At 44.2% G+C, this 19,275-nt stretch overlaps 1 protein-coding gene across 1 annotated transcript in view; it reads left to right on the forward strand.

Moving 5' to 3' along the window:
* The window catches only part of lama1 (laminin, alpha 1), a 406,389-nt gene that overhangs the window by 192,984 nt on the left and 194,130 nt on the right, over nucleotides 1–19,275 (forward strand). The window contains exons 13-18 of the mRNA XM_085992396.1: nucleotides 2,184–2,285; nucleotides 6,579–6,790; nucleotides 9,539–9,650; nucleotides 13,151–13,261; nucleotides 14,780–14,907; nucleotides 16,090–16,176. Of these exons, the coding sequence (XP_085848522.1) occupies nucleotides 2,184–2,285; nucleotides 6,579–6,790; nucleotides 9,539–9,650; nucleotides 13,151–13,261; nucleotides 14,780–14,907; nucleotides 16,090–16,176 (752 nt within the window). The remainder of the gene's footprint in view (nucleotides 1–2,183; nucleotides 2,286–6,578; nucleotides 6,791–9,538; nucleotides 9,651–13,150; nucleotides 13,262–14,779; nucleotides 14,908–16,089; nucleotides 16,177–19,275) is intronic.

The raw sequence follows: 19,275 nt of genomic DNA on the forward strand, positions 1-19,275 counted from the left end.
CGATCCGCAGCACTATCTCAATGCACAAAGTAATTCCGATGTTCACCACTTGATATGGTTCCATTTAATAAAAGCAGCTACCAAGCTATAGGGAGGAGAATACTGGCAGGAAAAAAAAATTAATAATGGTGCACTACACTAACTAATGCATGGAGCAGAAGATAGCAAAACTTAACAGAAAGGACAAAATAAACAAATATTCTTTGAAGTAACTGCAACATTAACCTTAGCACAATACTGCGGATGCTGGAAATCTGAAATAAAAACAGAAAATGCTGGAAATACTCAGCAGGTCAGGCAGCATCTGTGGAGAGAGAAACAGAGTTAACGTTTCAGGTCGATGACCTTTCGTCAGAACTGTTCTGATGAAAGGTCATCGACCTGAAATGTTAACTCTGTTTCTCTCTCACCACAGATGCTGCCTGACCTGCTGAGTATTTCCAGCATTTTCTGTTTTTATTGCAACATTAACTTTTCTTGTTTGCCTAACTCATAAATCTATATCCTCAGCACTCTTGTGATGTGGAGTCGTTTCGCAAAGGACAACAAATGTCCTGGTTCTGTTTTAGAAGCGGAGAGAAAGCCACGGAAATTGAGGCATCGTGAAAGAGTCAATTTTTTTAAGAGGTGCTTTCTGAGAGAGAGCGAGTTCCAGATTTCCACTACCCTTTGTGTGAGGAAGTGCTTCCTGACATCACCTCTGAACAGCCTAGCTCTACTTTTAAGGTTCTGCCCCCTTGTCCTGGACTCTCCCACCAGAGTAAATAGTTTCTCACTATCCACCCTATCAAATCCTTTCATCATCTTAAACACTTCAATTAGATCACCCTTTAAATCTTCTATACTCAAGGGGCTACAAGCCTAGTCTGTGCAATCTGTTCTCATAATTTAACCCTTTTAGCTCCGCTATCATTCTGGTGAATCTGCACTGCACTCCCCTCCAAGGCCATTATATTCCTCCTGAGTTGCAGTGCCCAGAACTGTATGCACTAACATAGAAACATAGAAGATAGGAGCAGGAGTAGGCCATTCGGCCCCTCGAGCCTGCTCCGCCATTCAATGAGATCATGGCTGATCATCCAAACTCAGTACCCTGTCTCTGCTTTCTCCCCATATCCCTTGATCCCTTTAGCCTCAAGAAACATATCCAACTCTTTCTTGAATATACTTAATGAACTGGCCTCCACCGCCCTCTGTGGTAGAGAATTCCACAGGTTCACCACTCTCTGGGTGAAGAAATTCCTCCTAATTTCTGTCCTAAATGGCTTACCCCTTATCCTTTGACTATGACCCCTGGTTCTGCATCTAGTCTGTCCAGACCTGACAGAATTTTATAGGTTTCGATGAGATCCCCTCTCAATCTTCTAAACTCCAGCGAGTATAAGCCCAAACGACACAATCTCTCCTCGTACATCATTCCTGCCATCCCAGGTATCAGCCTGGTGAATCTTCGCTGCACTCCCTCCATGGCAAGAACGTCCTTCCTCAGGTAAGGTGACCAAAACTGCACACAATACTCAAGGTGTGGTCTCACCAAGGCCCTGTACAACTGCAGCAAGACATCCTTGTTCTTGTACTCTAAATTTGGGTCTAACCAGTGTTTTATATACCTGGAACATAACTTCCACTCGCTTGTATTCAAGCCCCCTTAAGAGAAAGGCCAACACTTGAGCAGCCCAGGCCCCAGGAACCTGGATTTGCCCATTTTTTTATAGGCGAGGTGCAAACTGTGGGAAGAGCTCAACCGGTTAGGAAATTAAGATGAGGGATTCAACGGTAAATACTTATTTTATTGCAATGAGGCCCATGCAAGCTGGTAGCAAGGCCTCATTTTATCCAATGCAAATTGTGCCTGAGAAGATCGGGCGTGGATTGTTTTCAGTCACGCAAGATCAGAGCCCTGATTAGCCGACCTATGATCGCTTCTCATGAGTCTCCTCATCGTCAGCGAAGCCTTAAAAAAAAAATCGGGGCTTTAGAACTTAACTGAGAGGAGTCATCATTGGATTCTGTACCGCTTCAGCTCTGATTTTAGTTTCTCTTTAATAAATATTGTGGTTCCTACATTACAACACTGACTACACTTCAGAAGCACCTCAATGGCTGTAAAGCACTTTGGGATGTCCTGAGATCGTGAAAGGCGCTATATAAATGCAAGTCTTTCTTTTTCTTTTCCTTCCCAGCTGACTGCCTATGGAGGATACCTGAAGTTCACTGTGTTGTACGATTTTCCAATGGAAAGCACCGACAATGAGCTGACTTCTAATATTGATGTCATTATTGAGGTAAGGATGCTGGAAACAATTACAAATTGAATAAAATTAACTGCGCAGCAAGACAACTCCCAAACTATGGGGGCAATTTTGCCAGCCCTGGGGAGGCGGGTATGGAGGCGGGACTGCTGGGAAAATGGCAGAATTTGGGAGCGGGTGCCCAACCCGCCCTCAACCCGCCTCAGTGCCATCTTCCCAGGAGGCAGGTAGTCGTCCTGTGCCGGGTCCCGTCTCCTTGGAGGCGGGAAGGGATTAAAGCCTATTAACCGCCTGTTAACAGGTAGTTAACAGGCAGAAAATAGGATTATCCCCTTTTTGCCCTCACAAGTGTGGGCTTCCCGAAGGCTCCAAAACACGCCAGCTCAGCGAGGCAAGTACTGGGTCTGCGGGGGTCGGGGGGTGCAAAAGTGTGGTGTGAAGGTAAGTGATGGGTGCAAGAGTGTAGAGGTGAGTATCTGAGGTAAGTGTTTTTAAAAGTGTACTTACCTTTGTTTCTTCCTGCAGGCTTCAGTCAGTTTGTATGCGGAGAGTCTCGGACCTCCGTGTTGCAGATGAGAGACGGCCGTTGCATTCTCAGATGCAACAACCATCTCATTTCTGTAAAACAAAGTAGTTTGGTGAGGTCTTGTATGCAAGACCTCATCAAACTGCAGAGAATGTCACTGTTTGACAGCTTCACAGAGCTGTCAAACGATAACAATTCATCTGTCAAAAACTTTTGACAGATGAAGCGTCATACGTTGACGTGCTCTGCAACCGGCTTTCCCTTAATTGGCCTGCTCAGCCCGCTGGGCAGGCTTAACAAGGTCAATCAAGGGAAAATAGCGTGGGTTGGCCACAAATCGATGGAGGCGGGACATCGACCCGACAAGCAGCAGTCCCGCCTCTAACATGCCCCCATTCACAAAATCGCCCCCTATGATGCCGGAGGTCTGTGCACATTGTACATATTCTTACTGGGCGCACTTCTTGGAGGTGACATACATTTAAAGGGTAATTCTGGGCTCACAGTGGAGTGAGTGTGGGTCAGAGATGGGGCTGTAATATAATCCCAGTTCTCTGACCCTCTTCCCCAGAAGCAGGGGATCATGCAATTATCCCTTTTGCTTACACGTTACATGCAGGTCACCAGTATGTTTTCTGTTTTAGCTCCTGTAAAACATTATTTACGTCCAGGATGTAAATTGGACACAGTTTGAAGTATGATTTTCATTTGTCACAGTAATTCATATACAGAAGTATGTTATTAAGCAAAAGTGAACCCGTAGGATTCACGCAGTTAATGATTTACAATAAAAGCCTGCTTAATCCTGGGAAACTCCCATGTGGTGAATCTCATTAAAAACTCCTTTTGTTGATGCCACAAGGCATTAATGTCCTTTTGTAAACCTTATTGAGCGTCTAATACTTGGAGCACACTGATAGCTGGCAGGTCCACACAAACTGCCTAAAAACCAAAATTAGCAAAATACCACCAACATTGATGAGCTGCAAGACTGTAATCTAATCTCTGGGATTAATTGCTGTAAATTAATTCAATTCGCTCTTGTGATTTATTAAACTGAAGCCCTTGATTAGATTACATAGAGCATGCTGGCTAAATGGGAGTAATTACAAGAGAAGAATCTCATCAAGGGGTGCAAATGATGTCATTAACTATGAAAGCAATTTGCTTTGTCACCGAAAATGCAAAATGAGATTATTTTCATTATAGTCACTCACATTGTACTCATCAACAACCAGAACATCATCTATTTATATAGAGCCTTTGACGTAGTAAAACATCCCAAGGAACGTTCCCTTTAAGCTGCGCGGCCGCTCGGCGCTCTAGAGCTCCCGCGCAACCGGCCCACCGGCTGTTAAATGGGAGAAACCGCGCATGGCACGGAATTTTGAAGGGCCCGCTTCACGCAAAAAAAATTAAATGCAACATTGGTCCCAAGGCGCTTCAGAGAAGCGTTATAAAACAAAATGTGACACGGAGCCACATAAGGAGAAATTACGGCAGATGACCAAAAGCTTGGTCAAAGAGGTAAGTTTTAAGGAGCGTCTTTTTCTTAAATATTCGTTTACGGGATCTGGGCGTCGCTGGCAAGGCCAGCATTTATTGCCCATCCCTAGTTGCCCTTGAGAAGGTGGTGGTGAGCCACCTTCTTGAACCGCTGCAGTCCGTGTGGTGAAGGTACTCCCACAGTGCTGTTAGGGAGGGAGTTCCAGGATTTTGACCCAGCGACGATGAAGGAACGGCAATATACTATCTAAGTCAGGATGGTGAGTGACTAGGAGGGGAAGTTGGAGGTGGTGGTGTTCCCATGCGCCTACTGCCCTTGTCCTTCTAGGTGGAAGAGGTCGCAGGATTGGGAGATGCTGCCGAAGAAGCCTTGGCGAGTTGCTGCAGTGCATCTTGTAGATGGTAAACACTGCAGCCATGGTACACCGGTGGTGGAGGAAGTGAATGTTTAAGGTGGTGGATGGGGTGCCTATCAAGCGGGCTGCTTTGTCCTGGATGGTGTCGAGCTTCCTGAGTGTTGTTGGAGCTGCACTCATCCAGGCAAGTGGAGAGTATTCCATCACACTCCTGACTTGTGTCTTGTAGATGGTGGTCTTAAAGGAGGAGAGAGAGAAGTAGAGAGGCGGAGAGGTTTAGACAGGGAGTTCCAGAGCTCAGGGCCTTGGCAGCTGAAGGCGCGGCTGACAATGCTGGAGCGATTAAAATCGGGGATCTTCAAGAGGCCAGAATTAGAGGAGTGGAGGTATCTCGGAGGGTTCCACTTTTTATATGATGTATATTTGTTTTGATTCTGAGTCAGAAAGTTGTGGGTTCAATCCCCACAGCAAGACTTCATCACATAACCTAGGCTGGCACGCCACTACAGTACTGAGGAGACTCTGTATTGTCACATGTACTGCCCATCGGATAAGATGTTAAAGTGAGGCTCTGTTTTGTTATTCTGGCTGTCCAGATGACTGTGAAGGATGCAATAGCTCTAGCTGCCCTCTTATCATGCTCTTTCAGTTTGAGCTGTAGATTCAGTGGTAAGTGACGTAATAAAGACTCACTACGCACTTGGTTGTACATAAAGCAAGGCTTTAATCGACTTGTAACAAAACATGGAGGTCTAGTTAGTAGTCACTAGCTTCCTGTTTCCAGATTGTCTCTGGCCAAGGTGGGCCCACGCCCGAGTATTTATACTCCTCAGACGGCGCCCTCAGCTGGCCGTTCAGCAGTACTTCCTGAGTTACTTCTTGTAGAAGTTGCGATTTATGACAGTAAGGATGCTTGAAAAATTGTTCCCCACCTGCCGAAGAGTGGGCAGTGCCAGTCCCTCCATCCCGATCTCCTTTTCTTCTCGCCCCTCCTGTTTGTTGATGAGCAAAGTTTTTCTTGAAATAAGTCAGTCAGTTCCCCTAAATTTTGGTGCTGTCACTTTACAGATAGTAATGATGAGGGGTGTGTGATTTCATTCAATTTCACACTGATGGCATTGACGGAGGAGGGGGAAGGGCAAGGAATAATATTTAACAGGACACCATTTGGCAAACTTTTGCTCAGCTTCACGGGGCATATTTTGCTCCATTTGCTAACTTTATGCTCACCCTTACTTATTAGCTTCAGTTTGCAAGCGGAAAAAAATATTCCTCCAGTGGCGCGATCAAGTTGAAACCCAACGTCATCACACTTCTGCATGATATCACCAATAAAGATGTGATTGACAGGCTCTTTTGCCTCCCAAAGAGACGGCCTTGTAAAAAATGTTTTGTGCTCTTTGATTTTTAGTGCCAGTTTTATTTAAGCTGACTCGCACCTCCAGGTCAGACAGTTGTAGTTCATGTTTCATTCCAGGACTTGCTTATGTAATCTAGCCTGACACTTCAGTGCAGTACTGAGGAGGTGCTGCATTGTCAGCGATGCCACCCTTCAGAAGAGACATTAAACTGCGTGTTCCAGTGGTTCAGGTCAATGTAAAAGATCCCATGGAACTATTTCAAAAAAGGTTAGGGAGTTCTTTCATTCTCTGGGCCAAAGTTGCTTCTTCAACCGACAATACCAAGAACAAATTAACTGGCCATTCATCTCCACGCTGCTCATGAAGTCTTGCTGTATGCAAGATAGCTGCCATATTTCCCCACATAATGAGAGTCTGCTGAATTGCTCCTGTTTTGAAGCTTTGATATTATTGTTTAATGACGCATTTAATCACAGTATTGTTCTGACTGGATTACAATATTTTTTCCAGTGCTACACAGCACAGTAAATGCTCTTTCTTATTTTGTAAACTGACTGTGCACATTTTGATCATTTAGGGCAATGGTCGAACGCTGAGTACAGGGTCCGATGGCCTTCTGCTCCAACCATATGAAGAACAATTGGTTGCAGTTCGACTTCTACCCGAGAACTTTGTGGACCTTAATACAAATAATGCAATCGACCGAGATCGACTCATGACCGTTCTAGTAAATGTAACACGCCTGCAGATCAGGGCCACGTACAACATTGCCAGAAAGGCGGTGTACAGGTGAGTGTACACATTCAACAAGTGTAAAGGACTGCACAATGTCAAAAGAAAGTGTGATGAGAACTGTTACAAGTTTAGGGTCTTGCCTTCGATATTCCCTTGGATAAAGTGGTACGAGTCACCCCAGTAAGTGGTTTAATACGGCCTTACATTTAGAGGTGTACCCATATTGCAAATATCCAACTATAAGATAGCATAACTAAAGGCTGTAACAACCCTTGTGATCTGAACTGGGTAGTCGTGTCTTTTACATTTCAATGTAAAGGCAGACTGAAAAAAGCACCAGGTGAGACAAGGACAAGACCTGAATCTTTAAGCTGCTTTACTTCACAGCAAGTTTATGTAGAGAGCAACAATTATGATTTGAAAGAACACAAAGATAAGGGACACACTAAATGTCCCCATGTCAGTGGGCTATCTTGCTTGACTTTAAACAAAATAGCTTCTAACCAGCCTCCTGCAGGCTCCGTCTGAGCATGCTCAAGGCGTGCTCTTACAGCTTCTGTTGAACAACTTGACTGCCTTCACAGGCTTTGCTGGAACTGACCTGTGTCTCTGTCTCTGAATTTTTAAAATCTTCCTTTGTTCACAGCCAGAAAAAAAAACAGAGACTTCCCAGCACAATGGGTGTGAGGGGTGGTTTTGCTGAGATAAACGAATAAATTGCTTATTATTTAATCTATGGGGAAACAACATCAAAGCTTATCTCATTAATATTTTAACTACCGATCATCTCAAAGTCCTTTTTAACCTGTCTGAATACACTTTGCTTTAAAAACCACAACACTTAAAAATTACTCTTTATTTTTTCTTAGTCTTTTCTGTGGAATAATAGTCAAAAAATTCCAAAATGTGATAAAGTACTTTTAAGATTTGTCCAGTATCACACCAGGGGAGTGTGAGTTGCTGCACAATTTGCTGAAAGATTTTCAACATCAATACTACCTTCAACATATCAAGTTGCAATTTGAGACTTACTCCAGTGTAATGTAGTAGTTGTAGTATTTAACTAGCAACCCAGAGGCCGTGAGTTCAAATCCCACCATAGTAAGTTGTGAAAGCCAGTTCAATAAATCAGGTAGCTTGAGGGATTACAAGAGAAAAAATGTCTATAAAAGCAGCCGTATAGTTGTAAAAACATAACCAGTTTATTAAAACTGTCACTCCCACTCAATCTGGTCTACACAGGAAATAATCCCATGCCATGACTCTTAATGGCTACTGAAATGGCCGAGCATAAACAATCATTTCTCCAATAGAGGATCCATTACCAGCTTCTCAGGCTAACGGGAGGACATACCGTCAATTTATTCAGACAGTTTTTTCTTCTTTGTCCGCCTACTCAGTTTACCCTGGCGCTCTCCCGCACTGCTCCCTCTCAGGTGTCTTCCGTGGCTCAGTTGGTAGCACCCTTGCCTCTGAGTCAGAAGGTTGTGGGTTCAAGCTCCCACTCCAGAGACTTGAACACAAAAATCTAGGCTGACACTCCAGTGGAGTGTTGTACTGTCGGGAGGTGCCATCTTTCAGATGAGACGTTAAACCAAGGTCCCATCTGCTCTCTCTCAGGTGGATGTAAAAGATCCCATGGCAGTATTTTGAAGAAGAGCAGGGGGAGTTATCCCCGGTGTCCTGGCCAATATTTATCCCTCAATCAACGTCACTAAGCAAACAGACCATCTGGTCATTATCACATTGCTGTTTGTGGGAGCTTGCTGTGCACACATTGGCTGCTGCTTTTCATATATTACAGCAGTGACTACATTTCAAAAGTACTTCATTGGCTGTAAAGCAGTTTGGGACACCTGAGGTTGTGAAAGGCGCTATATAAATGCAAGACTTTTTATTTTCTTTCTCAGTTAACACTGGCACTCCTCCTCACTACTCCCTCTCAGTTAATAGTTCTCACCATGCATTCTGTCCTCTCTTCCCTTTATGGTGCATTCTGACCCTTCCGCCGTGACATGCATTTTTCCCCTTTCCCTTCCCCTCCCCGTTGCCATGGATTTTCTCCCTCAGCATCCATTTCCCCCGCTCGCCTCTCCCTAAATCTGCAGGCTAACACCCCAGACAGGTCTCTTACCACTTCTCCCACTGGCCAGGCTTGCTGACTGTAGATTGCAGGCGGGAACTCCTGTTCTTGCAAGTATACAGAGGCACCAATCCTGGCCATTAGTGCTTTAGGAGAAGTGGGAATGGTCTTGGTGCTTTAGCCACCAGACTCGGAAGGAGTGGGATGTGGAAGCGGTGGGGGATAAGGGTCTTAGTTGCATTGACTTAGGTCATCAAGCAGTGACACAGTGATTGGACACCCAAATTGTTGTCACCATGAAATGCTGAGGGTGGGTATGTATGTAAAGGTTTTGCCAGGAAAAAGATTGAATCTGGAAATATCTCTCATTAAATAACATCAGTGTCTCCAATGATGTAGTGGAGGTGGCCTCTATGGTATTCGATTGGCAGTTTAGCTGTTTTTATTTGCTGTTAAGGTCTCAAGCATGGGGCATTTTCATTTGGTTAACCATTATGCTGGTTTTACTAACCAATTGGATATGAGCCAGACTTGAATGAGTTTACAAGAAATGGAATAAGTGGCTCTTACAATAGCCTGCCTAGTTGTGCTGAGCTTGGTTTGTCCTCCCCACTGTAAGTAGACATTGCTTTTGATTTATCGCAAGAAGCCCACAATTGATCCACCTCACACTTTAAGTGCTATAATAGTGGAAATTATGCAAATCTTTGTACTTTCAGGCTGAGTTCTGTCACCTTGGATGTGGCAAACGCCAATGCCATCGACATTCTTCCTGCAGTGGATGTTGAACACTGTGAATGCCCACCAGGCTACACCGGCATTTCCTGTGAGGTAATACAGAAAAAACCCATCTTTTGACTACATCTTTATATCAACATTTTCAATGTTAGTGTAGTGGCGCTTCGTAATTTCCAAACATGCAGCCACTGAGCTTTGAGGCTTTAGCAACGAGTAGACGCGTGTCGAAATAAAACATTCCAACCCATAACTTTATCTTTAAACTTTTTCCTGTAACACCTTACAAACAGAATTACAAAGCAAAACACGTTTAAACGAACACGGTCAAAAACTGTATTGCTCCAGCCCTCAAAGCTTCTGCCTTCTCCAGCCTCGTGGTGCTTGAGCTGTAAAATGGCTGGATACCATGTGACAAGCTTAAGGACTGTACCATTGTAGCAAGAATAAAGGGGGGTCACTCAGCCTATACTATTATAACAAGAAAAGAGGGGGTTTCTCAATACAATAAGTCAGCCAGGTAAATTAACTATTATACTATTTAACCAATATTTTAAAGTATTTTCTTTCTTAAACTTTCATGACTCTTACAGTTAGAGAGGGAGGATACTAAAGAAATATCGGCTCTTGTGGTAGAGACGACTTTTCCCATTGTGCTAATGTTGTAACATTTGGGATTTATTGCCTTTCAGTTGTGCAGAACCACTCCAGCCCTTCCTTCCCAAGTACACAACGGAGTACCAGTAAATAGACCGAGAAAATGGTAGACACCAAAATAATCGAGTTTCTGCCATGAAGAGCTTGGAATGACATGCACTAGTATATTATGATAGCAAAATACTGCGGATGCTGGAAATCTGAAATAACAACAGAAAAAGCTGGAAAAACTCAGCAGACCAGACAGCATCCGTGGAGAGAGAAATAGAGTTAACGTTTCAGGTCGAAACCTTTCTTCAGAAGGATTTCGACCTGAAACGTTAACTCTGTTTCTCTCTACACGGATGTTGCCTGGCCTGCTGAGTTTTTCCAGCTTTTTCTGTTGTTATTGCACTAGTATATTATCTGTACAGTAAATACATCTTCCATAGTGATATCTGTATATCTCTATTTTGATCTCTGTTTTATTATCAATATATGACTTTGGAACATGTCCTGTTTCTGATCTATGTACCATGGTCATTTTCCACCTAATTTAGCTAGTGCAAGCAATCTCCGAAATTTCAGTATAGAGGAAGGCTTCTCCGCCCTTTGTGTCCATACAATGCTCATTCTCCTACGACAGCTATCTGCTGCAACGCCACTGCCCTGCACTTTCCCCATACCCTTCAATAGTTTTCTTCTTCAAGTGTTTATTCTTCCTTTCTCCTATTATAACGCGAGATAATCTCGATGGAACCTGTTGCGAGTTGTTGTGATCTGGAACGCGCTGCCTGAAAGGGTGGTGGAAGCAGATTCAATAATAACTTTCAAAAGGGAATTGGAAAGGGTAAAATTTGCAGGGCTACGGGGAAAGGGCAGGAGAGTGGGACTAATTGGATAACTCTTTCAAAGAGGCTGCACAGGCATGATGGGATGAATGGCCTCCTCTGTGCTGTATCATTCTCTGATTCTATGATTGATTTAGCTCCCCATGCCACTTATGGTGAAACATTTCGGGGGAGAAATTCAGTGTCGCCCCATTTGTCTCTTTTTTTTCCTTTCTTAATCTTTCCCTTTTCTATATTTTTCTTTCCGTACCTGATTTGACATTGAGTTCACCCACTCTAAATCACCCTCCTTCTCAGTCCTTCCTCTGTTTATTTCTTAACCCTCATTGGTTCAGGAGATACCCTGTTGGTCCCGTTGTTCACCAACGTCCCAGATGCCCTGTTGCCGTTATCAGCAACCTGCAGGGCAAACAGATTTTTGAACGGAGGGCTGCAGGAAAAAGTCTAACTGACCGGGCGCACCGTGAGATGCCCTGCTCCAGCAAATTCTGGTCCCAATATCTTTCAAAGATCTGTGTATTGGTGCACCTATACCTCTGTTCCACTGACACACTGAGAATTTTACCATTTAGGTAATTTACCATTCAAAAATAGATCATTGCGAAATGCCAAAAGCGCACGCCGTCACGCATCAGTAATGGTTTGAAAATCAAGACTATGATCTCATTTCTGTCAATATGCGAACTTGTTTAATTCCAAATCCTGAATAAATATTGGTTTCACTAACTAGTAGTTCTTGAGTTTACCCTCACGCTGGAAAAGCAGCCAGAAGGGATTTGTAATTTGAAGAAAATCAAATGGGTAGTTTTGCAATTATTTCATTCCTTTGATAACGGAAGCTGAAAAATAAATGCAATAGACTTTTGTGACATGTATAACTCATTTTCTATAATTTATTTTTATACATGCCTAGGGGGGGTTGAAATTTGCATTGTCAATAAATAATTTTATTGGAAAAAGCCAGCGTGGAGCTGTTTTGTACTCGCACTGTATTTTCCACTAAAATGATTGCTTGGTGAATTTTCACCCTGATGTATACCTTTGAAAGGAGAATGGGAAAGCTGCAGTACAAATATCAAAATTCAGAAATGTGAATTTTTGTGTGTTCACAGCACTTGAATGTCAAATTGCCTCATCACTTGATGGCCAAACATTTCTTAATTTCTCAATGTTCCAGATTTCGCCGAAGTATATCATAATAAAGGATATAACTTGCGAAGTACACCATACACGTCCCTATCTTTCTGAAACTGAAAAAGGTGATTTTGTGAGGCTCCACTCCTGGTGTTGAGCCTTAGACCAGAGCGTGGGTCGCAGAATCTTCTCTATAGTGTTATAGCCCTATTTCCACCCCACAATCTTGTGTAATGAGGCACAGTGCCAGAGCTGTTGTCCTTAAAGGGGCAGCTGCAGGCTGCTCTGAAAATAGGGGGGGGGGGGGTGGAAACACTGTGGCACTCACATCTGTGGGGCAAGGAGAAGCATGAATGTTCCCACCCGGCTGCTGGTCTCTTAATACTTCATACCCCCACCTTTAAGAGCCCCCGTACGGTGGTGGTAGCTTGCCAAACATATTCTGACCCTGAACATGGTCCGGGCCTCTCACTAGTGGGCGGACAGTGCAATCACTCCGCCCGATGCGCACTCTGAACAAAAATCAGCTCGTGGGTGTCTTCACAGGAACAAAGAGCATGACCCTCACACTTAAACATGTTGTCACGCCATTGTTTACATTATTCATTTACTCACACTTTGTTAGAATTCAACCTTTCCACATGAACATGACTTCCCAACATAATACTATGCTTCCAGCTTAAAAGGTGCTAACTTTTCTTATGGGGGTGCTGGGGAACCTCACTCACTGACAGTGCATATGGACAATCGTGGGCTCTTTTCTGGTATGTGCTGGCGGTGGGTAAAGTTGCCCCCCCACCGCCGCCCCCCCCACCCCCCCGCCACTAACATGAAAAATTAACCCAAAGTCTTTTTGAAAAAAAATGAATCCATTTTGGATTGGTCTTTGAATTATAACTTGGGATATTAGAGCTTTAAGAGATGTCAGAAATGCTCTGCGGTGGGGTTTTTGTACTCAATTATTATTTTCAACAGTCTTGCATCCCGGGTTTTTATCGTGTCGATGGAATATTGTTTGGAGGCATCTGTCAGCAGTGTGAATGCAACGGCCACGCTACAGACTGTGACACTAACGGCACTTGCTTGGTGAGTTCCAGTTAATACAATTTATCTAATCTACGACCAGATGCGAGGTGAAATCCTAAAAGCAAAACATTTTTATTGTGGTACACGGGAGCCGGTTTTTATACGGTTTCACATTTATTTGTAAAATCTTGCTTGAATAAGGATGGCATCAACAGTGGGAACTTGTCCGAAGGTCTTTCGTGGTATTGTATGTGTTTGGGGTATGTGATTTCAACGTTTAAAGCATTGTACTTTAAAATTCCATAAAAAAGAATGAAAGACTTGCATTTATATAGCGTCTCAAAGCACTTTACAACGAAGTACTTTTGAATTGTAGTTCAATCTGTACATTGTTGTTATGTAGGAAAAAGTGGCAGCCAATTTGCGCACAGCACGCTCCCACAAACAGCAATGTGATAATGACCAGATAATCTGGTACAGTGATGTTGATTGAGGGATAAGTATTGACCAGGACACCGGGGATAAGTCCCCTGCTCTTCTTTGAAATAGTGCCTTGGGATCTTTTACATCCACCTGAGAGAGCAGACGGGGTCTCGGTTTAACATCTCATCCGAAAGACGGCACCTCTGATAATGCAGCGCTCCCTCAGTACTGCACTGGAGTGTCGGCCTGGATTTTTGTGCTCAAGTCTCTGGGGCGGGACTTGAACCCACAACCTTTTGACTCGGAGGCAAGGGTGTTACCCACTGAGCCACAGCTGACGTCCTTGCCAAGCTCAGAGGTGCTGAGGCTAACTGCCCCAAGCTGGGATCAGCAAACTCGTGGTCAGACTGTGCATCTTTACTACCTTTATATTTATGTTGCTTTTTTATGAAGTACTATATTGTTTAAAAATATATAACCAGTTACTGAGGGGAGGGAAGAACTTGGAATTACGGTCAGTGTTTTTTTCCCACATACAGGTTGAGCGTCCAAAATCCGACGTTCCGGAATTCGGAATGTTCCGGAATCCGGACTCCGGGATGATTGGCGGCAAGGTTGTCCGGAATCTGTAAAATATTTCTGGAATCCGGAACTCCAGATTTTGGACGCTCAACCTGTACTTCAAAAAGCCATTAACTTTTGTTGTCTTTTTTTGAAAAATCCTACAAAAAATGCGAGTGATGGAATAAAACGTTAGTGTTGTGTTTTATCCTCCTTAATCTGCACAGCTCCACTAAGTGTCTCCGCCAGGCTGCGGCCACGGCACCACGCCGCCCTGGTGGCCTAGTGTGGGCCATCGGATGCTCTGCAGAGCTCGCAGCGTCCCTCCCCTTTAACAGAAGGGGCGGGGTGGAGAAACGCATCAGCGCTACGCGGAGCGGCCCAGGCATTTCCAGACTTCGGAACGTGTTTCTGATGTCCGAAGACCAGAAATGCCCGAGCCCAGGTTGCGATATTTCCGGACTTCAGACATCAGAAACACGTGCCAAAGTCCGGAAAAACACGAAAACCGGCTCGGCCTCGGTCCCGAGGTTGCCGGGTTCGGGACGCTCATCCTGTACTATATTTTAACTGAAACGATGCATTGCTTTCCAGGACTGTCGGCACAACACAACCGGCCCCAATTGCGATCGGTGCTCCCTCGGTTTATATGGCGATCCCAGCAGAGGGACTACTGAGGATTGCCAGCCATGTGCCTGCCCACTGAATATTTCCTCCAACAAGTAAGCCTGCTGTGGCTTTTAGTGCAAAAGGATTTTAATAAATGTTGTTGCCTCTAGTAACTGTGCTCGTAGTAATAAAGAGGAAATTCAACAACAATTTTGACAATAAATGGATCCTTTCTGCACAAGTATTTTGTGTAGATGAAATATACTGTACTGAACATTCAACAAAATTATGATCTCCTGCAGTGGTATGATAACATCTCACAGCATGGAATAAATTATTCTATAACCTAACTGTAAAATATTGTGACTGAATCTGCTCCTAAACCCATTGTCTAGTCCTCAATGTAGCCACCATATTGAAAATCCCATTTTAGGTGAAAGGATGAGGGTCTGAAGCAGAGATTCAAGTTTATATTATCATTGGATAATAATTCATATATTTATTCAAAATAAATTCCCTATTTTGGAGCAAGGTTTTGGACACTATGAATGGCAGCAGTGAAATGCAGAAATCACTCTGAATGAATGATTCCTTTAGGAATAACGTGAAGGCTGTGGAGAGGGTACAGAAGAGCTTTACTAGAATGATTCCAGGGATGAGGGATTACAGTTACGTGGATAGACTGCAGAAGCTGGGGGTTGTTCTCCTTAGAGCAGAGAAGGCTAAGAGGAGATTTGATAGAGGGGTTTAAAATCATGAAGGGTTTAGATAGAGTGAATAAAGAGAAACTGTTTCCAATGGCTGAAGGGTCGCTAACCAGAGGGCACAGATTTAAGGTGATTGGCAAAAGAACCAGAGGCGACGTGAGGAAAAACTTCTTTACGGAACGCGTGGTTAGGATTTGGAATGCGCTGCCTGATATGGTGGTGGATACAGATTCAATAGTAACCTTCAAAAGGGAATAGGATAAAAACTTGAAGGAGAAAACATTTCAGGGATACGGGGAAAGAGCCGGGGAGTGGGACTATAACTGGATTGCTCTTCGAAAGAGCCAGCGCAGATTCGATGGGCCGAATGGCCTCCTTCTGTGCTCTACTATTCTATGATTCTATGATCCCATCAGTTTCAACTGGATATGAAACAAGGTCCCACCCCAGAGATGAAAGACCATTACTCAAGCCACTGTATCTGTCAGTTTAAAAGGACTACAGTTTCTACCCACTTGAAACCATTCTGTGGATGCTCTGATGTTTTAATAACTGAAGCACTTCTAACATTGTTTATTATTTCTCTAGTTTCAGTCCCACCTGCCACTTAAACAGAACAGGAGAAGTCATATGTGACCAGTGCCGGCTGGGCTATACAGGATCCAGATGTGACAGGTAATAGTTAATGACTATGTAATGTTGGTAAATGGTTTTCTTTATTTTTTATTTGTTCATGGGCGTTGCTGGCAAGACCAGCATTTATTGCCCATCCCTAATTGCCCTGCTAGGCCATTTCAGAGGGCAGTTAAGAGTCAACCACATTACTGTGGGTCTGGAGGCCAGACCAGGTAAGGACGGCAGACTTCCTTCCCTAAAGGGCATGAGTGAACCAGACTGTTTTTTATGACAATCCGGTAGTTTCATGGTCACCGTTACTGATACTAGCTTTTTATTCCAGATTGGTTTAATTAACTGAATTTAAATTCCCCAGCTGCCGTGGTGGAATTTGAATTCTTGTCTCCAGAATTATTAGTCCAGGCCTCTGGATTACTAGTCCAGTAACATAACCACAATGCTACCGTTTCCTATTTCTGTTGAGATATGATTAACTCTTTAGCATGCACAATTGTAATTTCTTTATGTTGGTATGTTGTGGTTCCCAGAATCTTGAGGTAGTTCAGCTGCACATTACTGTCAACATCTCACTAATTAAAGTAACATTTTCAAAGCAGAAGCTTGATCGTGAAATCCAGGTGAGGGGGAAAAGGCCTGGACAGCAGGGCACCACCCAGGTTGAAAGCACTAGAAGAGAAATTGAGATGAAACAGTGGTTAGGTGTTGGCAAGTGTGGGTTTTAAAAGCTTTTTAGATTGTAAGTGGAAGGAAAGACTGAGGGATGTATAGAATGCCGCATTTTTCAGATCCTGAGCAAGAATGAGTTTGCACCGAATACGAGTCTCACAGTGAGATTGTAAGGAGGAGATGGAGGGCCTGAAACTCTGACAGCCAGCGCGTTCGGATCTGAGGTGGAGAGGGACTCCAGCCCGTCTTTACCCAGCGGCGCCGGTTTACACAGCGCGTTCGGATCTGAGGTGGAGAGGGACTCCAGCCCGCCTTTACCCAGCGGCGCCGGTTTACACAGGCAAAGGAAGGCACACTGTTTAATTACAGCTGGGAATACACCTCATGAGAGGGCGGGATACCTGGAAGAAAAGAAATCCAGTCCAGCAGCAAGATATTAAACCTGCTGCTGCTTAAAGAGGAAACGGCAGCACTGGAGGAAGAGGTAACCTAAGTGACAAGGTCGAAGAGACGAACCTTAGGAAGAAAAACCAGAGGAATTTCTTCTCTGAGGGTCGTGAATCTGTGGAAGTCTCTTCCCCGGAGAGCTGTGGAGGCTGGGTCATTGAATATATTTAAGGTGGAGATAGACAGATATTTGAAAGGTGAGGGAGTCAAGGGTTATGGGGAGTGGGCAGGGAAGTGGAGTTGAGGCCAAGATCAGATCAGCCATGATCTTATTGAATGGTGGAGCAGACTCGAGGGGCCGAATGACCGACTCTTGCTCCTACGTCTTATGTTCTTAGGAAGCCGGACCTGCATGTCCTCTTAAAGGAGCAGCAGGAATAGTCTGTTTGGAGTCTTGAGCTAGAGTATGGTGCACGCGAATGTGGCGGAGGGAGGCGGCTGCGGCAGAGCGACCCACCTCCTTAAATCCCAGGATTCCTTTGCGATGTAGGAAAAATGTAATGACCTCATCAGAGGCAAGCCATCTGCTCTCTCTTGCAGTCTCTTTATATGTGTGGCACTGCTTCGTTTATTGCCCTCGCAGCACCACAAAACTCTGACAGTAGGGAGCACAGGCCAGCCCCCGGTTCCCAGATCTGTGCACTCACATCCCTGGGACCCTGCTGTAAAAAGACGATGCTAGATGAACCTCACACTCGCATGGAGGCACTGAGGGCTACCTTGGAGAATCTGAAACAGATGGCGGCAATCACGGCGATGTCAAGTTCAATTCAATGCCAATGTCCAACAACAACAACAACAATTACTTGCAATTATATAGCACCTTTAACACAGTGAAACATCCCAAGGCACTTCAACAGGAGCATATTCAAACAAAATTTGACACCAAGCCACATAAGGAGATATTAGGGCACTTGGTTAAAAGAGGTAGGTTTTAAGGAGCATTTTAAAGGAGGAGAGAGGTGGAGAGGCGGAGATGTTTTGGGAGGGAATTTCAGAGCTTAGGGCCTTGGCAACGGAAGGCACGGCTATCCGTGGTGGAATGATTAAAATCGGGGATGCGCAAGAGGCCAGAATTGGAGGAGTGCGGAGTTGTCTGACGGATGTAGGTGACAGAGATAGGGAGGGGCGAGGCCATGGAGGGATTTGACAACAAGGATGAGAATTTTAAAATCATGCGTTGCCAAACCATGAGAATTCCACAGATTTACGACCCTCTGAGAGAAGAAATTCCTCATCTCAGTTCTAAAAGGGCGACCCTTTATTCTGAGACTGTGCCCCCGAGTTCTGGATTCCCTCACGAGGGGAAACATCCTCTCTGCATCTACCTTGTCGAGCCCCCTCAGTATCTTATACGTTTCAATAAGATCACCTCCCAACCTGCTCAACCTTTCTTCATAAGTCAAAACCCTCATCTCTGGAATTAACCTAATGAATCATCTCTGAACTTCCTCCAATGCAAGTATATCCTTCTTTAAATAAGGAGACCAAAACTGTACGCAGTACTCCAGGTGTGGTCTCACCAATACCCTGTATTGTTGTAGCAGGACTTCCCTGCTTTTATACTTCAACCCGCTTGCAATAAAGGCCAACATTCCATTTGCCTTTTTGATTACTTGCTGTACCTGCATGCTAAATTTTTTGTGTTTCATGCACAAGGACCCCCAGGTCCCTCTGAGCTGTAGCATGTTGTAATCTCTCCCCATTTAAATAATAGTTTGCTTTTTTATTTTTCCTGCCAAAGTGGATAACCTCGCACTTTCTTACATTATACTCCATCTGCCAAATGTTTGCCCACTCACTTAGCCTGTCTATATCCCTTTGCAGGTTATTTGAGTCCTCTGCACAACTTGCTTTCCCACCCATCCTTGTATCATCCGCAAACTTGGCTACATTACACTCTGTCCCTTCATCCAAGTCATTAATATAGATTGTAAATAGTTGGGGCCCCAGCACCGATCCCTGTGGCACCCCACTAGTTACCGTTTGCCAACCGGAAAATTACCCATTTATCCCAACTCTCTG

The sequence above is a fragment of the Somniosus microcephalus genome, chromosome 7 (genome assembly GCF_052327205.1).
Source record: "Somniosus microcephalus isolate GS21.2 chromosome 7, FLI_Smic_1.0, whole genome shotgun sequence".
NCBI classification, from domain to species: domain Eukaryota; kingdom Metazoa; phylum Chordata; class Chondrichthyes; order Squaliformes; family Somniosidae; genus Somniosus; species Somniosus microcephalus.